This window comes from Lynx rufus, unplaced genomic scaffold (genome assembly GCF_022079265.1).
Source record: "Lynx rufus isolate CCGP_SWC_20201006 ecotype Redwood Valley unplaced genomic scaffold, mLynRuf1.p SCAF_20, whole genome shotgun sequence".
Classification (NCBI taxonomy): domain Eukaryota; kingdom Metazoa; phylum Chordata; class Mammalia; order Carnivora; family Felidae; genus Lynx; species Lynx rufus.
Window position 1 is genome coordinate 28,701,279 of NW_025814835.1, and position 19,549 is coordinate 28,720,827.

The following is a 19,549-nucleotide window of genomic DNA, read 5'->3' on the forward strand; positions in this document are numbered from 1 at the left end:
TTGTTTTTTTTTTTTTTTTTTTTTTTATAACAGGCAAAAAGAAGCAACCCAGTGTCAATCAATGGATGAATGGGTAAGTAGGCTATGGTACACTCATACCATGAAATATTGTTGGGTCATAAAAAGAAATGATGTACCGAGTCATGCTACAATAAGGATGCACCTGAAAGCATTATGCTAAATGACACAAGCATTTCACAAAAGGCCATATGTTATATGATTCCATTTACATCACACATACGAAACGGGCAAATCCACAGGGACACAAGGTAGCTTGGTGGTGGCCCGGTGGAATGCGGAGTGACTGCTAATGAGTATTGGGTTTCTTTTCAAGGTGATGAAAATATTCTGGAGTTCAGTGGTGGTGATGTTGGCAAACTTTGTAATTATGCTAAAAATCAGTGAAATGTATACTTTAAAGGGGTGAATTTTGTGGCATGTAAATTATATCTCATTAAAAAAAACCCCAAACGTTAGTGGTCCTGGATCCCTCTCCGCTCTATCAGTTCAAGGAGTGTTAAAAGCTAGCATTTGAACACAGGCTTTACTTTGGGAGACAATAAGGTAATTCAAGGGAGCAGGTCTAAGGGGAAAGATTTTGGGGACTGGTTGGAAGACCGGTGTGTGACTGTGCATTCCCCGCCTGCCTCTAAAATCATGTTGCACACGGAAACACGTTTTCTATCTTAGACCCACTGGGACCAACCAGGGGGTGGAACCCTGTGTTGACTGGGGCAGAGCCTCCCCGGCCAGTGACCCTTCCAAGGCATTATGCAACCCGTGCACTGGGCAGCTGGGAGAGCAGCATCTTTCATCACCCTTCCTCCCCTTCCCTCCACCTGTGAAATATCCTGGAAGGGACACTCCTCACCTTTTCTTCAGGCATTTCCAGGAGGGGCAGGGCTGGGTGTGTATCCTGGGGGCTTGAGGGCCAGCTAGGGCTGGTAAACTCTGACTCATACAGTTTGTATCTGCTGGAAAGAGGCTCTGTCAGGAGAGGGCTGCTGTGATGAGTGTCAGACATTTCCTTCAGGGGGCGGTCGCTCCTAGGTCCTGCAAGTGGAAAGGAAAGGGGGAGAACAGTGAGTCAGGATGGGGCCCAGGGGGACTTGGCTGAGGCTGCAGGGAGGCCGCAGGAGGCATGCAGTCGGTCCTGATACATGACTCTTGCAGTAGAGTGCTGCCAGAGAACCCTGGGGCCACTCCTCCACCATTGTGGTCTTATCTTTCAAAATCCCCCCATTCTTCCAAGTCCAGAGGAAAGTCCATTTCTGCCGTGAAGATTTCCCTGACCACCTAGTTAGAATAGATGCCTCTCTTTTTTTTCCTGATCACTGAAATATTTTTTCTCTACCTTTTATATTATCCATAGTACTATCTCACTGCTGTAGTTGTAAAAATAATTTCTCTTTGATATGCACACATAGATCTGGGGCTTCTAACTGAGTGGGGATCTAAGGGCGACTCCTTTTTTTACTTGCTATGGAGCTTATGTTGATTATGGTTGACCTCTAGTCCCTCCTCTCTTCCCTCTGCTGTCAGTGCCCTTTCCAGCTTCTTCCTCCTTTTCCTTCCCCAGGAACAGTTCAAGGAAGCAGCAGCAGTTCTGGTAACATCTACTAGAAGCTGTGTGCAACAGGCTGGAGGTCCTTCCCCCTCCACGTGGGACTCCTTTTCCCTTCACTACCGGGGCCAGGGTTTATGCCAGGACTAGCTGGTGGAGTAACTTCTGCCTGCGGTCCTCAGTTTCCTGGCTTACTGTGGCTGCCCGCTGGTAGTGCGTGCTTCTCTCCTTCCTCTTCAAGCCACCTTAGCCGTTCTGTTCTTTGTCTTCCCCTGGCTCAGCTATGTCTTCACTTACTTTACTGTTCCTATAACAGGTGGCTTTGGACCTGCACAGTCCCCTCTCAGTATGATCTAGACTTCTCCCCATGGCTCCACCCTGCCTCCCCTGAGTTGCAAGACAGTGTATCTTAGGACGGGGTCTGCAGATCCCTAGCATGGGTGCTGGTGTTCCTCACACTTAGCACTGCAGACCCAGATAAATGATGCAGAGTTCTCTTCCAAAGGGGAGCCAGACCCCTTCCTCTACTTGCATTAGTGCCATTTCCCTGGGCTATTTCCCACTCCCAATGAAAGGATTTCTTGTTCTTCCCTGTTGCTTCCAGACCACTGCTCACTTCGCTGGTGCAGAAAGCCCTCTTTTTTGAGGCTTACACTATCCCTCTCACTGCTCACTGCTGTGTTAGTGACTTCCTGGTCATTCACTCCTTCAGTGAAGACTTGAGGGGCTCCTTTCTAGTTATCTTCATCTCTACTCCAATAATTTTCAGTAACTTCAATGTCTGTACATTGATCAAGAGATTGATCAAGTGATGACATTAAGTCATCACTGCAGTCTCTGACTTCACAGACCCTGTGTTCCTCATTTCTAGTGACCCTCTCTACCTCTTCTTTTCAGCCACTAATTTCCACAGTCACCACGTGGACTTGGTCTTACACAAACTATGAAATCTCCAGAGTCTGATGCTCTCCTTTGGACTTCAGGCTCACCAGCTCAAGTGCGTCCACTGACAGCACTTTCACTTCTGGGAGACCTCCAGTCCCTTAGCTCCACCAGCTCCCTATCTCCCCTGCCCTCCTTAACCAACTTAGACTTTGGAGCAGTCACTTTACTTCTTTCAACACCCTTGCTCTGCCCTCCCCAATCCCTCTCTCATGCTTGCGTGGTGAAATCCCGGCCAGGCTAAACCCAACACTCCATCTCTTCTAGGCTTTCATCAAGCAACCGAACATTGCCTGAGAAAAGCTGCATAACTGGGTAGGCTGCCGTCACTTTAGATTTATGCTTGCCATCCTCTTGGGCGGACTCCTGGCACTCCCCTTTCCGTCTTTGGCCAGCCCAGGCTGGTTTCTGCTGCTACTGCCCCTGCTGTAAGACCTCCATGTTGGCAAATCTGAAACATGCTTTGGTCTTCATCTCATCAGACAGCTCAGGGCATCCACACAGCTGACCATCCCTCCTTGACACACTCTCCTCTTTTTGGCATTTACATTGATCCTCTCTCTAGCTGCTCTTTCACACTGTCCTTGGCTGGCTCCTCCTGTAAATATAAGCATTCTGTTGAGCTCTGTTCTGGACCATTTTCTCTTTACTGATGCTCCTACCCAGCTGACGTCAGCTCTCACTGTGGCTTTATCCTCCATCTGTGTACCTATGACTCCCAAATCTAATATTTCCAGCCCAGTTTTGAGCATTGGATTCACAGATTTAATTGTCTACTTTACACTTGCATATGGATGTTCCAGAAATAGCATAAAGTTAATGCACTGAAACAGCTCATAATGTTTCCTTCTCAGATCCTGTCCTCTCTGAAAGGTGCCTATCCCAGGAAAAGTCCTCTCTCCATTCCAAGCTACTCCTTATAATACCCCTTCTAACCTCCCCCAATCCAGTAATACTACCTCTAAAATACACCTGGATGCCCACTGTCACCATTTGGCTGCCATCACCTCTTGCCACTGCTCCAGTAACTCCCAGTCGGACACCTCACTTCTCAGATTTCTCCTTCATGCCATGCTCCACAGGGCCACCAGTGCTGTCATATCAATACCCAACTTTGCTCATGTCTGTTCCCTGCTTCAATCCCATCAATGGCTACTGATGGAAAAATGCATCTTAAACATACACACAGAACTCTGTACCACCATGTTCCTGTTATGTTTTAGCCCACCCTGGGTTTCTCCTGCCCCTTGTCTCTAAGTTCCACACTTGCCTCCTTTCAGTGCCTAAGTGTTGAACACTTTCCACCTCAGGGCCTCTGCAAATGCTGGTCTGTGTGCCCAGATGGGCTCTCCCTTGCTAGTTACCTAGAAACTCCTCTTCTTCCCTCAAGCATTGTCTCCATTACCACTCATCAGAGAAGCCTGCCCAGATCAGCTCCTGACCATGTTCTCCTATCATACTCTCATGGGACCTAATGTCTTTCCTTATAGCATTTTTTTTTTTTTGTACCAAGTGATGATAGATTTATTTTTATAGTGTATGTCTCCCCACCAGAACTTAAGATACATGAGGACGGTGACCTTTTTTGTTCTGTTTACTGCTGTATTCTATTCTTAGCTCCTAGCTAAGTGCCTGGCACATAGCAGATGTTCAATAAATAGTTAAATGAGGGAAGGAAGAAGGGGAGGAAGAAAAGGAGGAAGAATAGAAGGCTACAGGTGATTGCTGGAGTGGGAAAACTTCCTTGCACAACTTTACAAGTATCCTGAGTCTTAAATGGTTTAAGAAGGGCATGGGGCCACTCATCAGCTCTGCATTTTTTGTGGCAAGAACTCTGCCATGTCTAACACGTGTCCTCATTCCCCAGAGTTGCTCATTTAAACCATAGCTGATTTTTATTGTAGGTTTGCAAACATCATTCAGAACTAATTCCTCTTTCTGACTGCCATTGCTCTGGAAAGAGGGCCCTTTCCTCTATTCTGACCTTGCAGGTGGAGTTTGAGTGTGTTTCAGATTGCCCTGGAGGGAGCATGCTGGAATGGTTTAAGAGAGAGGGAAAACCAGCAAGCCTGAGAACCAAGGTGCTCTCTCCCTCTGGTGGCCAAGAGGTGATACAGCATCCTGGCCCATTGGTATGAGATTGCTTCCAAGCCATCCAGAAGAAAAAATGAGGGGCAATCAGGTTATCTAGACACATGATGTGTGTGACACCATACATCTGGACGAACTAGAAATGTGCTGGAAAAACCTTATGTTAAATTCAGTGGCTGTTAATTCCTTTAAAAGCCCAATTGAAAAGTGAAATGAAATATATTTCATTAAATCTAAGATGTGATCATCTGTAAGATGATCATTATTTGGTGTATCGCCAAGAAGAAAATGCTGCCAATCAAAATTGCAAGATGTGTGCTGATATTTAATAAATTTTGAAATATGAGAACAATGTATATTATATAGTCAAGGAAATATTTTTTAGTGATAGGGCTTAAGTATACAGGAGTAGAGAATGGGTATATTCAGGATTATTTTCTAACCATGACAATTCAAACACTTATATGTATATATATACATATTTTTTTTTTGATGAAAAAATGGCTTACACATTAGGAGTCCTTTAAGAACAGGGGCTTTATCTTGTTGATTTCTGTATTTGTTCTGCCTGGCAGAGAGCTTGACACATAGTAAGACCTCAATATGTGTCTAATGATTTTGGAAAGAATGAGTGATTGTACGAGGGAAGTACTCTCTCCAGAGTCATCTCCAAAAAGGTACTTTCTTCTCTACCTCTGAGTCTCTCCTGTATGTGGACATTTGCAACTACAGATAGAGAAATCAATGCCCAGGAAAGCAAAATAAGAATTATTTCTCACATGGATTTAACTCTGCACTTTTCGAAGCAAGCTACTGCCTTGTGATGGCAAGAGGAAGCAGAGACCCAGGAAAACCAGCAGCTTGCTGCAAAGTCAAGATTAGACCCAGCTCTCCACCCTGGGCTCCCTACCCTTCTGTTACTCTAACTGCCTTGCAGGGCACAGCTGGGGGATTCAGGGGAGGGGTGGCTGCCCTCAGCCCGTGTCCAGGCCCTCAGCCCAGTTCTATTTCATAAGCACACATAGCCTAAGCAGGAACAACGTGATTGCATCTCCTCTGGGGAACACAGCGTTCCTTTGCCATGGGAATGTTTATCCTGTTCAACTGGGGGAATTTTGGCTTTGGGGTAGGATTGAGACGTGCAGCAAGAATGGCCTTGTAAAGAGAAGGTCGCTGTGTCTGGAAAGAGCACAGGCTGCAGAAGCTGAGATGCCCAGCTTCACTCTTTTCTCTGCCGCGAGGGGCTACATGGGCCTCTGTTTCTCCCTCTTCAAAGGGCAATGTGGGACTCTTAGGACAGTGAAATTGCTGACTTGGTTCTTGGCACGTAGTAGGCACTCAGTGATTTTTAGTTTCCTTTCTTCTTGTGCTCTCAAATTGAAGGAAAGATGGGTAAAGTAACCAGATGAAGTACAAGCTGGCTGGCCTGAAACAGAACGCCTTTCAAAAGTTTCCATAAGGCGTTGGCCACTTGTTAAAACTGGACGGTGAAATCCTTGCCTGAGCCACGTCCCGTCTGAAGGCGGCAGGCCTCAGAGCCCATTCCCAACTCAGCTCTGAGCCAGTCCATTAAACCAGCTTCCAAGAACACATAATTATCTGCTTGGCGTGCAAATGCTCCCCTTGGCTGCCCGCACCTCTTCTCCCTCAGAAATATGGACGGAAAGGGCTGTTGGATCAGCCTCATGTCTCTCCAAAACCCAGGCCTTGAATGTTCCCACAAGGGGGCTCCCGAAACACTAGCTCCTCCATCCTCCTTGTAAGAATACTCTCTGTTGCGCACCTACTGTGTGTCCTTGGACTCCCCCAGAAGCATCAGAGCTGCCTGCACAGTGCTCATGTTTGGGCTTGGGCTTCGGAAGGCAGGGAGAGAGAAGTGAGCAGACTTTCAGAACAGAGGAAAGGCAATAGCAGAGGGGATGCGGGGCCAGCTGTAGGAGCACAGGGCAGCTCCTGGGCACGAAAAGACTGGGGCCCAGGCTTTCACGTGGGGACTTGGCTGAGCAAGACAGAGGGAGGAGAACACTCAAGGCCAAGGAAATGCCTAAGAAAATACATCCATGGTTTGTGCCAGGAAATCCCAGTTGTACACCTTGCTGGAATATGGGGAAGGGTGTCAGCAGGCAATAGAAAGAGGAAGGTAGGGAGTCAGAAGCCAGACTGGGAAGAGTTCTCAGTCCCTATATTTGGACCCCAATTCTTGCAATATTTAGAAAACGTGTCTGACTCTATTGTACTAACTTTGAAATTCTTTATTTTTTAATTAAAAAAATTTTAAACATTTATTTATATTTGAGAGACAGAGAGAGGCAGAGTGTGAGCAGGGGAGGGGGAGAGAGAGAGAGATACAGAATCTGAAGCAGGCTCCAGGCTCTGAGCTGTCAGCACAGAGCCTGATGCGGGGCTTGAACTCACAAACGTGAGATCATGACCTGAGCTGAAGTCAGACACTGGACCGACTGGGCCACCCAGGTGCCCCTAACTTTAATTCTTGATCTGACTTTTTTCTCTAAAGGACTATCTGTCCCTGGTAGCAATGCCAAAGCATGCCCATGCTCAATGGGGAGGGGCTGTGTCCTCTCTAGCACATTCTGGGTGTCAAGGGAGAATGGGGGCTTATGACTGGAGGGGTTTCTTGAGTTGTTGGTGTGAATTAGTGCAGAGCCAAGGCTCTCTCCCTTTCCCGTGGCCTATTGGGATTAAGTATGCCAGTGAAGTTGTCATCCCGGGGTGAATCTAAAATGGCCTCGTTTATTCATCATCTACCCAAGCTGAGTTATGGAGGTCACAGCAGCTCTAGAGAAGAAAAAGTGATTAGCAGGTTTTCCAAAATATTTGTTGAATTAATTTTTCCCAAGAGTTTGTAGTTGATGCAATTATGGAAAACAGTTTCTGTGTATATCTACAACCTCAGGATCAAAAAGGATATTCTTCACCTCTCTCAATCAATGAAGGAATCTACTTTTTAGTGCTTCTGACAGTTGGCTGGTGTCCCACGATCCCATGAAGCAGGCTGCTCTCCTTGTGAACATGTCTTCATACTAGAAGCCATTAGGTCTATGGAGCTGATGTCAAGTCCCTGCGGTTTCACCCAGTGCTGGTTCTAGTGCTGCCTTCATATCTGCACAGGATATATGTCCTCCCTTCCCTACATGAAAGCACTTCAAAGATTGATCTTCATCTTCCTTTCTCTGGGGCGGACCTCTGGATTTCCTTTAATTTGGTTCACCCAACAAAGCCCCCAGACTCTCTGCCATCTTGCTTGTGTATCTCAGTGACAGCAGGATCAAAGGCAGAGACATGACTCCAAAAGGACCTTGCTGAGTCAGGCTGGGTCCCTGGGCCAGGGCTCTGCTGATTTCTGAGCCCTGTGGACAGCTGTTGAAAGGGAGAAATCATCTGTCTGGGGCCAAGTTGATGCTGGAATGGGGACAGGACAGATCCATGGATCATACCTCAGTGAGGCCAAGGAGGGGATCAAGCCAGGAGAGGCCTCGTCCCTTGACAGATAGGGCAGGGAACAGAAGGGGCTGGCCGGCAGCTGGGCTAAGGTGAGAGGTGCCTTTCTCAGGGCTGGCTTGTGTAAGATGTTGGCTGAACGCTCATTTTTATTAGGGGGCTCAGATTTTTTCTTGGCCGCTCCAGCCCAGCGAGTCTGATGTGGGCTGAGAGGAGCCTGACTCACGGGGCCAGGGGTCAGGCTGGGAGGGATGGGAGTCAAGAGGGAGCACAGCCTTCCCTGGCCCATCTGCAGACTGTCGGGGTTAGAGATGGCTGGTGGTCAGCACATTGGGGGCTCTATTTTCTGGGTTCTCTCGCAGGGGCCAGGGCTGGTGCCTGCAGCTGGGGACCTAACCAGGGCCCGGAGTGGGATTGGGAGAGGAGGCTAGACCTGCATAGATCTCCTCTTTAGATACTGGATCTCCTTGCATTTGGAAGGACATTCTGAGGGGGTCACTGTACCCTTCTCAGCTGACATTCTTTAAGTGGGATGACCCTCTGATGTGCTGTGTATTGAGCCCCTGCTTCACCACATCCCTAAACCAGCAATTACTAAGCCATCAAATTTCACTTCAAGGGCCTTGGCTGTGTAAGTCTGTTTTCTCCCTCTGGGCTGGTCCTCTTCTGTCCAGGTCAGCTCTCAGCCAGTCTCCCTGACTGCAGCTCTCCAGCTTCTCTCCACCTTGCCCCTGGTGATGGATGAAATACCTTAAGACATGGCTTGGTCTTGCCACTACTCAGAAAGCTTCTGAGGTGCTCCAAGTCTAAGGGCCTTGCTCCTGGGACTGGGTGCTTACCGCTTTTACCTTTTTTATTTTAAAACAGAATTGCTAGGAAGACATTCTGAGTCTGCAGATGGCTACTTCAGGTGTGTCCCCAGACTGCCCGGGGGGCAACGTGTCCAGTCTCCACACAGGTGGGGGTTACTTGGGGGGAAGAGGTGAGTGTCACCGAAGGTGAAGGTAGGCGTGTTCTCACTCTCCCATGGTTCTGCTTTGGTGCAGGGGGTGGGGGGCAGGGCTTCATCTGTGCTTGAACCAATCTCCAGCTTCTCTGTAGCACGTACTCCTGTTCTGGGCAGGAGGTCTCCTCTGGGCCCACGGCTGCCTCAGGCTCCATTCTGTTTCTTCGTGTGTTGTTCTCCATTACTTCCCTGAATCCTGCCCACATGTCCCAGCCCAATTATTGCTATAGTGCTTTCCTGACCCAGGGACACTCTGACCTCTCCTTTGGCCTGTGCAGTGGTTAGGATCTGTTTCCCAGTGCAACAGTCACACACACACACACACATACACACACACACACACACACTTGTACTCATACATATGCACAATCCTCATGTATGTGCACACATACTCATACATGTGCACTCACATGCACATATGCACTCCGAACTCTGCAAATTCCACACTGCTCTAACTCTCTGTGCACATAATATTTCATACTCTACAAAGTACTCTCCTATCCAGAACTGCATTTGTTTCTCTGAATGATCCCATGATGGGGAGAGGGGCAGAGTGGTGTTATTCTTATTTCACTGGCCCAGAGAAGTGAGGGTTCTCACCTGAGTCACACAGGGCATTGACACAGTGGCTGGGGCTGACCCTGCCTCCTAATGCTCAGGCCTGGGCTCTTTCCACAACACCATCACTGACCCCACGGGCTCTGCCCCCAGGATGTCTCTCTCCCCTCATGCAGAGCTCAGAGGCTAGTGCGTCCTCCATTCTCCCTGGGGCCTGGCTTTATGTAGTTTAGGTTTCATGTGTACAAATACATGCCTCCTTCTGGGAACTGAACCACGGCCTCAAACTGGAACTTCCTATGTGTAACCTGGGGCAGTATGCAACCCCGTTCTTCCATTTGGCAGGGATACAGTTCTTCCGAAATTAACCTCTCCAAGGACTTAGTTTGGCATGTTCTTTAGGCCCCTGGGCTACTCCTCTTCTTTTCAGTAAAACCTTGATAATGTTTTCCCTGCACAGATGTTTATTTTCTAGAAGTGACAGGGATGAGAGTGGGGAGGCAGGGCTGTCCCTGGGAGGGTGCAGAAATTGGGACAGATCCCATCAGGCGCTGTCCCTGGAGCCTCTAATCTGGGCACAACTCAGAGTCAGGTGACACTGAAGGCCTTCTGGAGACAGAGTGGAGGTGTTCTGAAGGGGGAGGGGGTGGTGTTGGGTACAGGTAAAGAAGGGCAGTTAAGGGGATGGTGTTAAGTCTCAGGTCTTAAGCAGCAGCCAAAGGGGCCCCAGGGCGGGGTTCTCCTAGTGCAGCACCCCACTGCCCCATCCTCCATGCTTTTGGATAGACTTCTCAGCATTCTGTAATGTGCTTGGGAGCCATTACAGGCACTGGCTTCCCCAAGTCACCCTCCGTCTTCAAACATGACCTCACTTTCTGCACATGATGGAAAAACAACTGGGCAAGTAGGGGGCAATGCTGTTTTCAGGGCACCTTCCCTTTTCCTTCAGCCAGATGTGAATGCTCCTTCCTTTCAACCCTGAGAGCAGATTCTCATCCCTGACAGCACACAACCATCTTTCTCTTGGGAGCTTTAAAAAATGCTGATGCCTGGGTTCCTCCTCCAGAGATTGTGGCTTCAGTGAATGGTCTGGGGCGCAGCATGGGCACTGAGAATGTTAAGAGCTCTCCAGGTGATGCTGATGCTGATGTGCAGCCCAGACTGAGAAGCAATGACCTGGACCTTTGGGTGTCTGACCTTGCAGAACACATTTTATTGCCCTGTTACTCATGGTGCAGGCTGAGGATCAGCTACATTTCTTTTTTCTTTTCTTGTTTTTTTTTTTTTTTTTTTTTTTGAGAAGGGAGGGCAGAGGATGCGAATGGATGCACATGTGAGCAGGGGAGGGGCAGAGGGAGAGGGAGAGAGAGAGAATCCATACTCAACGTGGAGCCCAATGCTGGGCTTGATCCCACAACCATGAGAGCATGATCTGAGCTGAAATTAAGAGTTGGACACTCAACTGACTGAGCCACCCAGACAGACCCTCACTGCATTTCTAAATGCAGGTTCTAGGCCCTTTCTCAGAAGCGGACTTTGCATTTGAATAAGACCTTCAGGTGGTTCCTTTACTCATAAGCTCTGGGAAGCACAGGGGCAGGGGTCTAGCTGGGCAGTGCTCTTGTGGGGAGAAGGCACTGGGTGTGGGGAGCTACAAGAAGGGAGCAGGAGGAGAGGGCCTGGGCACAATCTCCATTCTTTTCAGAACTTTGGCTGAGTGGTGAAAGCATTCGGTAAACAAGTGAAACCAGATTAGATTTGCCAACAGCAAAACCAATACGAAACCAAAGCTAGATTTATTATTTTAATTAAATACCACTTACATCCTCTACCTCCAGATGAAAGGAGATGGCAAACACCCCAGTCCTTTCCATCATGTGTCTTGGCCTGTGGCAGTTAAATCCCAGCTTCCCACGCAACCTGTGCAGGGCCCTAACCATGGCATGCTCCCGAGAAAGCCAGTTTGTAAGGGGTGCACAGTTTCAGAAATAAAAATGTAGCACCTATGGAAATGGAGGCTCCTCCCATTGTTGCAAATACCTAAATCGAAAACTCACCTTTGCTTTGTAAGCTCGGACAACACCATAAAGAGGAGGTGAGGTTGGGTCCTTGTTGTGAATGGCCCCAAAGAGGGCATAAACATGGATTCATGTTGGGGTGGGTCAAGGTTAGGAGGCTTTAGTCATGACAGCCTCATGCTATGAACGTCAGTGGGATGCTAGGGTGGGGGTGGGGGTATGCAGGAATGAAGGGCACTAGTAAGAACATCAGTAATCAAACAATAAGTTCGTGCCATATTGGAGAAGACAGAATAGAGGAAGCCCCGCCCAGAGTGGAAGGGGACATTTCGTGGGGGTAGTGAGAAGAGGAATACAGTTGGAATTGGCAGGCAGGAAGGAAAAAGTGGGAGGACTGGGGCATTACAGGGAGACGTAAGGGAAGTGGCAGGGGAGGGAGGAGAATAGGAGGAAGGAGAAAGAGAAGAGAGGAGAGAAACCTCAGAGTCACAGCACAGTAGGAGGACTGAAGTGCTGGTGGGAGAGGATGTGCTGAGAAGGAGATGGAGCAGGCGAGGAGATGGGCTGGGGAGACAGATGGGCACTCCTGAGCCCTCTGTCTCTGCTCTGAAGGGGCCACAGCCTCCAGGCTGCCAGACTCCCTGGCAAGGCTTCTCCCTCCTCCTCCTCTCTTGCATGAGTCCTGTGAAGGATGGAGCAACAGTCTTCCTGGGGAGAGGAAGTGAGCTGTTGTGTCACACTGCCCTGTATGTGGCCCTGGAACATCATGTGGTTCCAGAGACAGCCAGCTCCGGACCAGCTACCGAAGAAGGAAAAGCAGAGGGATCCTGGTGTGGAGATGGGGACTTAATCTAACTTTATCCCACTCTTTCTTCTCCTTCAGCCCTAACCAGATTTACCAAATGAGCTTTCCTCAGATCTCCAAAGAAGCCACTTGGGGTTACAACAGTTGAGTGTTAAAGAAAGTATGCATTTAGCAAGTGGCCGAAGACATTTGCCGAGATGCTTGTCCTCTGACCCCCTGCAGCTTGACTGATGTAATGGGAGAGATATGTTGGCTATATTTATGCAGTCAAGACTCCGAAGAGATGGAATTTATCTGGACATCACTGGAAAACAAATTTTGTTGTGAAACCTCTGAAGATGTGTTTTCTCGAGAGCATCTGAAAGGAGGGTGAGTGTTGATGAGCAAACTCCACCGGGATGGTCACAGTGGGTGGAACCAAAAGAACATGGCCTTGGGAGTCCAGCCAAATTCTAGCTCTGCCATCTACCATGTACCACGTGGGGATTCCTCCTCATCTGGGAAGCAGAATAGTGATTGCTGCCTCATAAGGCAACATGTAGAGGGCTGAGCAGCACACTACTCCACGAACCGTAGGTGTCACCAAATGTCAGTTTCTGCCTACATCCTCCCGGCTTTTCTGGGGTTGTTCATAAGCTCTAAAGGCTCCAACTACCAGGAATTTAATGAGAGTAGATTTGCTGATGTAAATATTTAGAAATGTTCATCTTCCTAAAACACTAATTTCTCCATAGCAGATCCTACATTGGATATTGCTTATTAATTCAAATGTTTGTTGAGTACCTACTATGTGTCAGTCACTAGAGATTCATCAGTGAGCAAGACAAAGTTCTTCTTGTCCTCATGGAAACCAGAAGGTACACTGTGAGTGTCCAGGGATGGGACTGCCCTGCTTCCCACTGTGGGGGTGGGTAGAGAATGAAGGTGGAAATGAGGGGAGCATCTTTTGGTTGACTCAATGAAGGAGGGGTACCACTACTATTTAGTGGTGAAGGCCAGGGAGGCCACATATCCTGCAATATGCAGGACAAGCCTATATGACAAGGGACGGTCCCCCACAAAATGCTCAGTGAGAAAACCTGGTAAGCCAGGGAAAGTCAAAAACGTCCCTGTTGGTAGAAAGGTTTTTAATACCATCATTTCTCCAAGATCAACTTTGAAGAGATATTTTAATTGGATGTGAAGGAGTCCTGTGTCCTGTTTCTTTCTGTTTTTCAGAGTTTACAGAGCCATCCTTCTAAGGGTCTGTGATTCCATTGCTTTTGGTGGTGCTCCTAATTCCTTCATGACCTGGCTGATACAACTGTGAACTAGGAAGTAGGATTCAACCAAGACTCCAACTTGCAGGCCCCTTGATCAGTGCTTTGCCTCTGTAAGTGGTCCAGTTCTGGTTAGGGGTACAGATGGGGATCACAGATCAGGGAGAAGACAAATGGCTCATTTGGAGAACCAAACCCATTGTCTTGGTTGCATTAATTCTACACACCAACCCACTAGGGCAAAAGGCAGGTAAAGTACACCTCTCAAAACTGATGGCCCATCTATAACATCTTCAAGGGCTTCTGAGGTTCTAAGACATAAACATTTTGGGGAATATGCCTTCAAATGAGATGACAGTATCACCCACCCAATAATCATATTCTTTTTAGTTTAAGCCTCTCCTTTTTTTTTTTTCATTTTTATTATTTATTTATTTATTTATTTATTTTATATATATATGAAATTTATTGACAAATTGGTTTCCATACAACACCCAGTGCTCATCCCAAAAGGTGCCCTCCTCAATACCCATCACCCACCCTCCCCTCCCTCCCACCTCCCATCAACCCTCAGTTTGTTCTCAGTTTTTAACAGTCTCTTATGCTTTGGCTCTCTCCCACTCTAACCTCTTTTTTTTTTTTTTCCTTCCCCTCCCCCATGGGTTCCTGTTAAGTTTCTCAGGATCCACATAAGAGTGAAACCATATGGTATCTGTCTTTCTCTGTATGGAGTTTAAGCCTCTCCTTGTCATGTTTAAAAAAGTCATATGTAGTCACTATGAAAATTTCAAATACTGAAGAGCACAGGAAGAATGCAGAAACTTAACTGCCACTTCCCAAATGCAGAAATGGCCATCATAAACATTGGGGAGCTGTCCTTCCAGATACCTTTGTGCTCATATTCCTGAGCAGCAAAAGAAAAAATGGAAAGACAAAATTATTTCCTAGAAATAGGGTAATGTCTTATGAGCTATTATTTTTGTTTTGTTTTTGTTTTTTTGAGCTATTGTTTTTTAACGGAAAGTATCATATTTAATTTTGTGTGACTTGAACAAAAGGAAAATGAATTAAAGTGAAACTAGAGAAACTGCTAAACTTCAGATAAATGTTTATTCACCATGGGAAATATTTTTAGTTTTTGTAACCTTTTAAGGTTAAGAAAACAGAAAAAGCATTTAAAAAATTAAGAACTCAGTATCTTTAAAAAAAAATCCAGGTTTCATATTTAGGTAGTACTGATTGCCTCCTAACTAAGAAAAATAGGAAAACTGTTTTCATATGCTTTTATCAATTTTTACTAATTTTATTATTATTATTATTGCATTGTCAAGATTTATACCATTTCACTCCATTCCTTAATTGTAATTCATAATTTCATACATTTCTGTCCCTATCTATTGAAGAAAGAATATATATATATATATATATATATATATATATATATAGGTATACATAAAAAGGAATTCAGCAATTATTACTAATTTTTTATAGTTTATATGTTCCCAAGTACTTTATTTTATTTCACTATGTGGGTGACATTTTATCACACACACACAATGCATAATTTATATACATATATATTCACAAGAAAGCCCCATAGATGCTTTATCTCTTGAGTTGCTCCATTTTGGAGAATGTTTATATGTTGCTTAAGGGACAAATTTATTCTTTCTTCACATATTTTCTGAGTGTCTAATGAGTGTGCTCTAGAGCTAAAATCTTGACAAAGATTAAAGTATCTCTAAGAATATCTTACAAACTTGCATTGAGACATTCAAAATCCCTTCCAAATCACAATGACAGTAAATGGAAGAGTTCATCTACCCTATTAGGCCATTATGAGGTGTGGCAGCCAACCTCCACAGTGGCCCTTGGTGACCCTTGCTTCCCGGTACTCACAGAGCTGACCTGTGTAACCAACAGGACATCATAGAAAGGAGGTTCTGTCCCTTCTGGGGCTAGGTTTAAAAGACACTGCCACTTCAGCCTTGCATTTTTGGGTCACTTGCTCTGGGGGAACTGCAGCCTTAGGAGTCTGTCGTGGAGAGGAACTGAGACCTCTTGGCAACAACCAGCATCAGCTGGCTAGATGCACAAGAGAGTCATCTTAAGAGCGGATCCTCCAGCTCCAGTAAAGCCTTTAGTAAAGCCATCATCGTGACAGCCATCTCATTAGAGACTCTAAGCCAGAACCACCCAGCTATGTTGCTCCCAGATTCCTGGCCAAAGACATTTTTCTTGTTTTAAGTTGCTAAGTTTTGGGCAATTTGTTACACATCAGTAGATAACTAATACATTAGCCATTAATACCTCTTCAAAGATCTAATTAGCCAGTCTCTTAGCAGAAGCCCGGAAAGGTATACTTTTTTATGAAGGAAAAAGGAAGGAATTGATACTTACTGACATCTACTATGTGGTAGGTAATGCTCTCTGTGTTATCTAATCCTCATAGCAACCTTGTAGAGTGGTGTAGAGGGCACCTTTTTTAGAATTTGGAGGTAGTCTGCTGCCAAAATGAGACAATAGTGCATATAAGAAAGATCTGTTGGCCTCACACTTTTGCAGGAAATTAGTTTCCTGTTGGTTGAACTTCACAGGGCAAAAATGTCTTTTGGGGGAAAAAACCACTTCTGGGTGAGAATCAGTTGTGAAACACAATCAACACACTAATTTAGGAGGAATGTATATGGCCAGCCCTGTGGCTCACTCTGTGGGGACACACCTGAGAAGTACCAACCAGCATTATCTTCAAGGGGGTTTACTTCAGAGATAACATTTAAAGGCAGGAACAGAATCAGAAAGCAAAGTAAGAAAGTACTGAAACAGTGAGTGTGTTTCATCATTTGATTATTTGGCTGTCCTTAGCAAGGACCTCTCATCTGCAAGTCTTGCAGCCTTGAAGGATGTGACAGACATGACCTCCAGGAGCTCTGTCCTTCAGGAGCTGAGGGGTGGTTAGACACATTAAAAAAACAGAATGTAATTTAGGATATCCCATGCTGGAGCCTGTAGGGTGGCTTGCTCAATCCTTCTAGGGTACCTTACTATATCCAAGAGGCTAGAAAGTTAAAAGTCAAATTTCTCAGGGGCGCCTGGGTGGCTCAGTCGGTTAAGCATCTGATTTTGGTCCAGGTCATGATCTCATGGTTTGTAAGTTCGAGTCTGCATCTGGCTCTGTGCTGACAGTTCGGAGCCTGGAGCCTGCTTCAGATTCTGTCTCTGTCTCTCTCTGCCCCTCCCCTGCTCCCGCTTTGTCTCCCTCTCTCTCAAAAATAAATAAACATTAAAAAATAAAAAAATCAAATTTCTCAGCTTCTCTTGCAGCTGAGGTTTTAGAATAAAATCAGGCTTTGTCAATTTGAGGCATTAGGCAAAATTTAGAAGGTAGAAGTGAAGCAGAAGTCTTGCCTTTTCAGCTGTTTTCTCCTGAAAGAAAGGTCAGGGACAGATGATGTTTTTTGCTGCTCACTGCTCAGCCACTAGCTTTGTGGGTTTGAGGGGCAGGAGCTATAGTGACTTCATGATTCTGGCTTCCTGATTCCTGGAATATAATGGTGGGTTTTTGAACTCAGTAGTTTCAGTGGTGGCCTCAGAGGTAGTAGCTCCTATGGTAGGTAAGTTCTGTAGTGTTTCAGGAGTAATTTCTGGCCCAAAGCTCACTCCTACAACTGTGTCCCCAATTTTGTGAGCCCCTAAATTCCTGTATTAAATCCCTTTCTGCTTAAAATACCTGTAGTGGTTTCTGTTTTACGTACTAAACCCTGACCAATAGATGCCATAAGAAAGGAGACTGGGGCAGGAGGCAGGGGACAGGAGGGAAGGGGTAATTAGGAAGGAATTTTTGGAGGAGCTAACTTTTTTAGCTTAAAGGAAGAAGGACTGTAAACAGCCCAACAGAAGAGATGAAAGCCCCTTAGTGGGAGGGATTACAAGAGTCTATTTCTCTTTCCCCCAAGTTGGTACCTCCCTATCACCTTCCACCCTTCAGAACGATGGGTTATGGCTTTTGTTAAGGCCTGGACTTGAATGAATAGTCACTTGGAGTTTCAATTTGTTGTCACTGGAAAGTGTGTTATTTCAGTACGGGATTCAATACCCAGAAAACAGATTCTCATGGAGCCCCCTCATGGATCCTGCAAAGATAAATACATCTGGAGAAGGCAGTGCTTTTCCTTTCCTGTTGCCTTCCTTCATCACCCTGCTGGAAACTGCACGCTGCTATCTGGGCTTAGCTCCTGATCACCTATCTCCCTGGGGGAGGATAAAACAGAGGGACCAGGTGTTCTCTGACATGGCAAATCAGAAGAAAAATCACTGCATTGGGAGTGAGGAGACCTGGGGTCTAAATTTAGCTTTGCTGCCTACCAGCTGTTTAACCTTGGGCAAGTTTAATGGATAACCAAATTTTTACTATCGTGTGAATCTTCCCACTTTTCTCCAGGCTGCAGCCTTAAGTCAGACCATTATCATACCTCCTGTTATAACTCCTGGTATCTGTGTATGCTCCACAATCCGTTCTCCTTGGTGCATTCAGAATAATTTGCAAGAATGCAAATCATGTCATATCACCCCTTCTTTAAGACTCTTTAATGCTTCCCAGTGAACCCAGGATGCCCAAACTCCCAGGCAGGACATTAAGTCCAACTTGGTCTCAGTGTACCTCTCCAATTTCCTCTCCTCTCTCCTCTCCAGAAGAGGCTTCATTTTAAGGTGAACTAGAACCAGGGGTCCCCAAAGTGGGACATTCATCCTGAGGGGTATTGTAAGACACTCAGTCAATTGGGGTGTGGATACATATTAGAACTTCTATGTATATTTTTATCTAAAAATTGAGATAAACTTAAGGTATCCTGGTTCAGATCCTTTTTCAAGTTGTCACATGTCATTTATGGATCTTATATACCATACCTTTAGTGTTGCAAGATTAGGAGGTTAGTGGCTATCTATTTAGGCTCTGGAGGAAAACTTTCTGAATAAGTGCTTCTTATTGGTTATTAATATTATTATTATCATTCTGAAATAGAGTGGAATTTCCATGGTACAAAAGGATTGACACAAAATGGACAAATGGATTAGAAAGAGTCCTACAAAGAAATTTCAGAACATAAAAAATGACTAATATAAGTCCAAATAAATCACAGGAAAGTGGTGCTATTGCTTCTTCAGTTCTGATTATGTTCTGATGAGTCCAGCCACATTAGAAAGTAAAGGCAATGACAACCTAATTAGCCACAATAAGAATTAGGCCCCCAAAATGTCAGAATTATGAAGTCTACTTTAAAAAGGGCTTACATTCTACTACAAAGCTGTAATCATCAATACAGTATGGTATTGGCACAAGAACAGACACATAGACCAATGGAATAGAACAAAGAACCCGGAATTGGACCCACAAATGTATGGCCAGCTAATCTTTGACAAAGCAGGAAAGAGTATCCAATGGAAACAAAGACAGTCTCTTTACCAAATGGTGCTGGGAGAATTGGACAGCAACAAGCCAAAGAATGAAAACTAGAACACTTTCTTATACCGTACACCAAAATAAACTCAAATTGGATGAAAGACCTGAATGTGAGACAGGAAACCATCAAAACCCTAGAGAAGAAAGCAGGCAACAACCTCTTTGACCTCAGCTGCAGCAATTTCTTACTTGACACATCTCCAAAGGCAAGGGAATTAAAAGCAAAAATGAACTATTGGGACCTCATCAAGATAAAAATGCTTCTGCACTGCAAAGCAAATAATCAACGAAACTAAAAGGCAACGACAGAATGGGAAAAGATATTTGCAAATGACATATTGGACAAAGGGCTAGTATCCAAAATCTATAAAGAACTCACCAAACTC

General features: G+C 45.6%; 1 protein-coding gene and 1 long non-coding RNA gene across 2 annotated transcripts in view; one reads left to right on the plus strand and one right to left on the minus strand.

The window, feature by feature from the left end:
- SLC14A2 (solute carrier family 14 member 2) overlaps positions 1 to 1,039 on the minus strand; it is a 52,939-nt gene extending 51,900 nt beyond the window's left edge. The window contains exon 1 of the mRNA XM_047086372.1: positions 872 to 1,039. Coding sequence (XP_046942328.1) covers positions 872 to 1,024 — 153 coding nt within the window. The 5' untranslated portion in view covers positions 1,025 to 1,039. The remainder of the gene's footprint in view (positions 1 to 871) is intronic.
- On the plus strand, positions 45 to 19,044 carry LOC124517119 (uncharacterized). Its single transcript, XR_006963306.1, has 4 exons — positions 45 to 73; positions 12,522 to 12,812; positions 13,662 to 13,815; positions 18,726 to 19,044. It is a non-coding gene; the product is annotated as an uncharacterized LOC124517119 (long non-coding RNA).
- Positions 19,045 to 19,549: the final 505 nt, after the last annotated feature.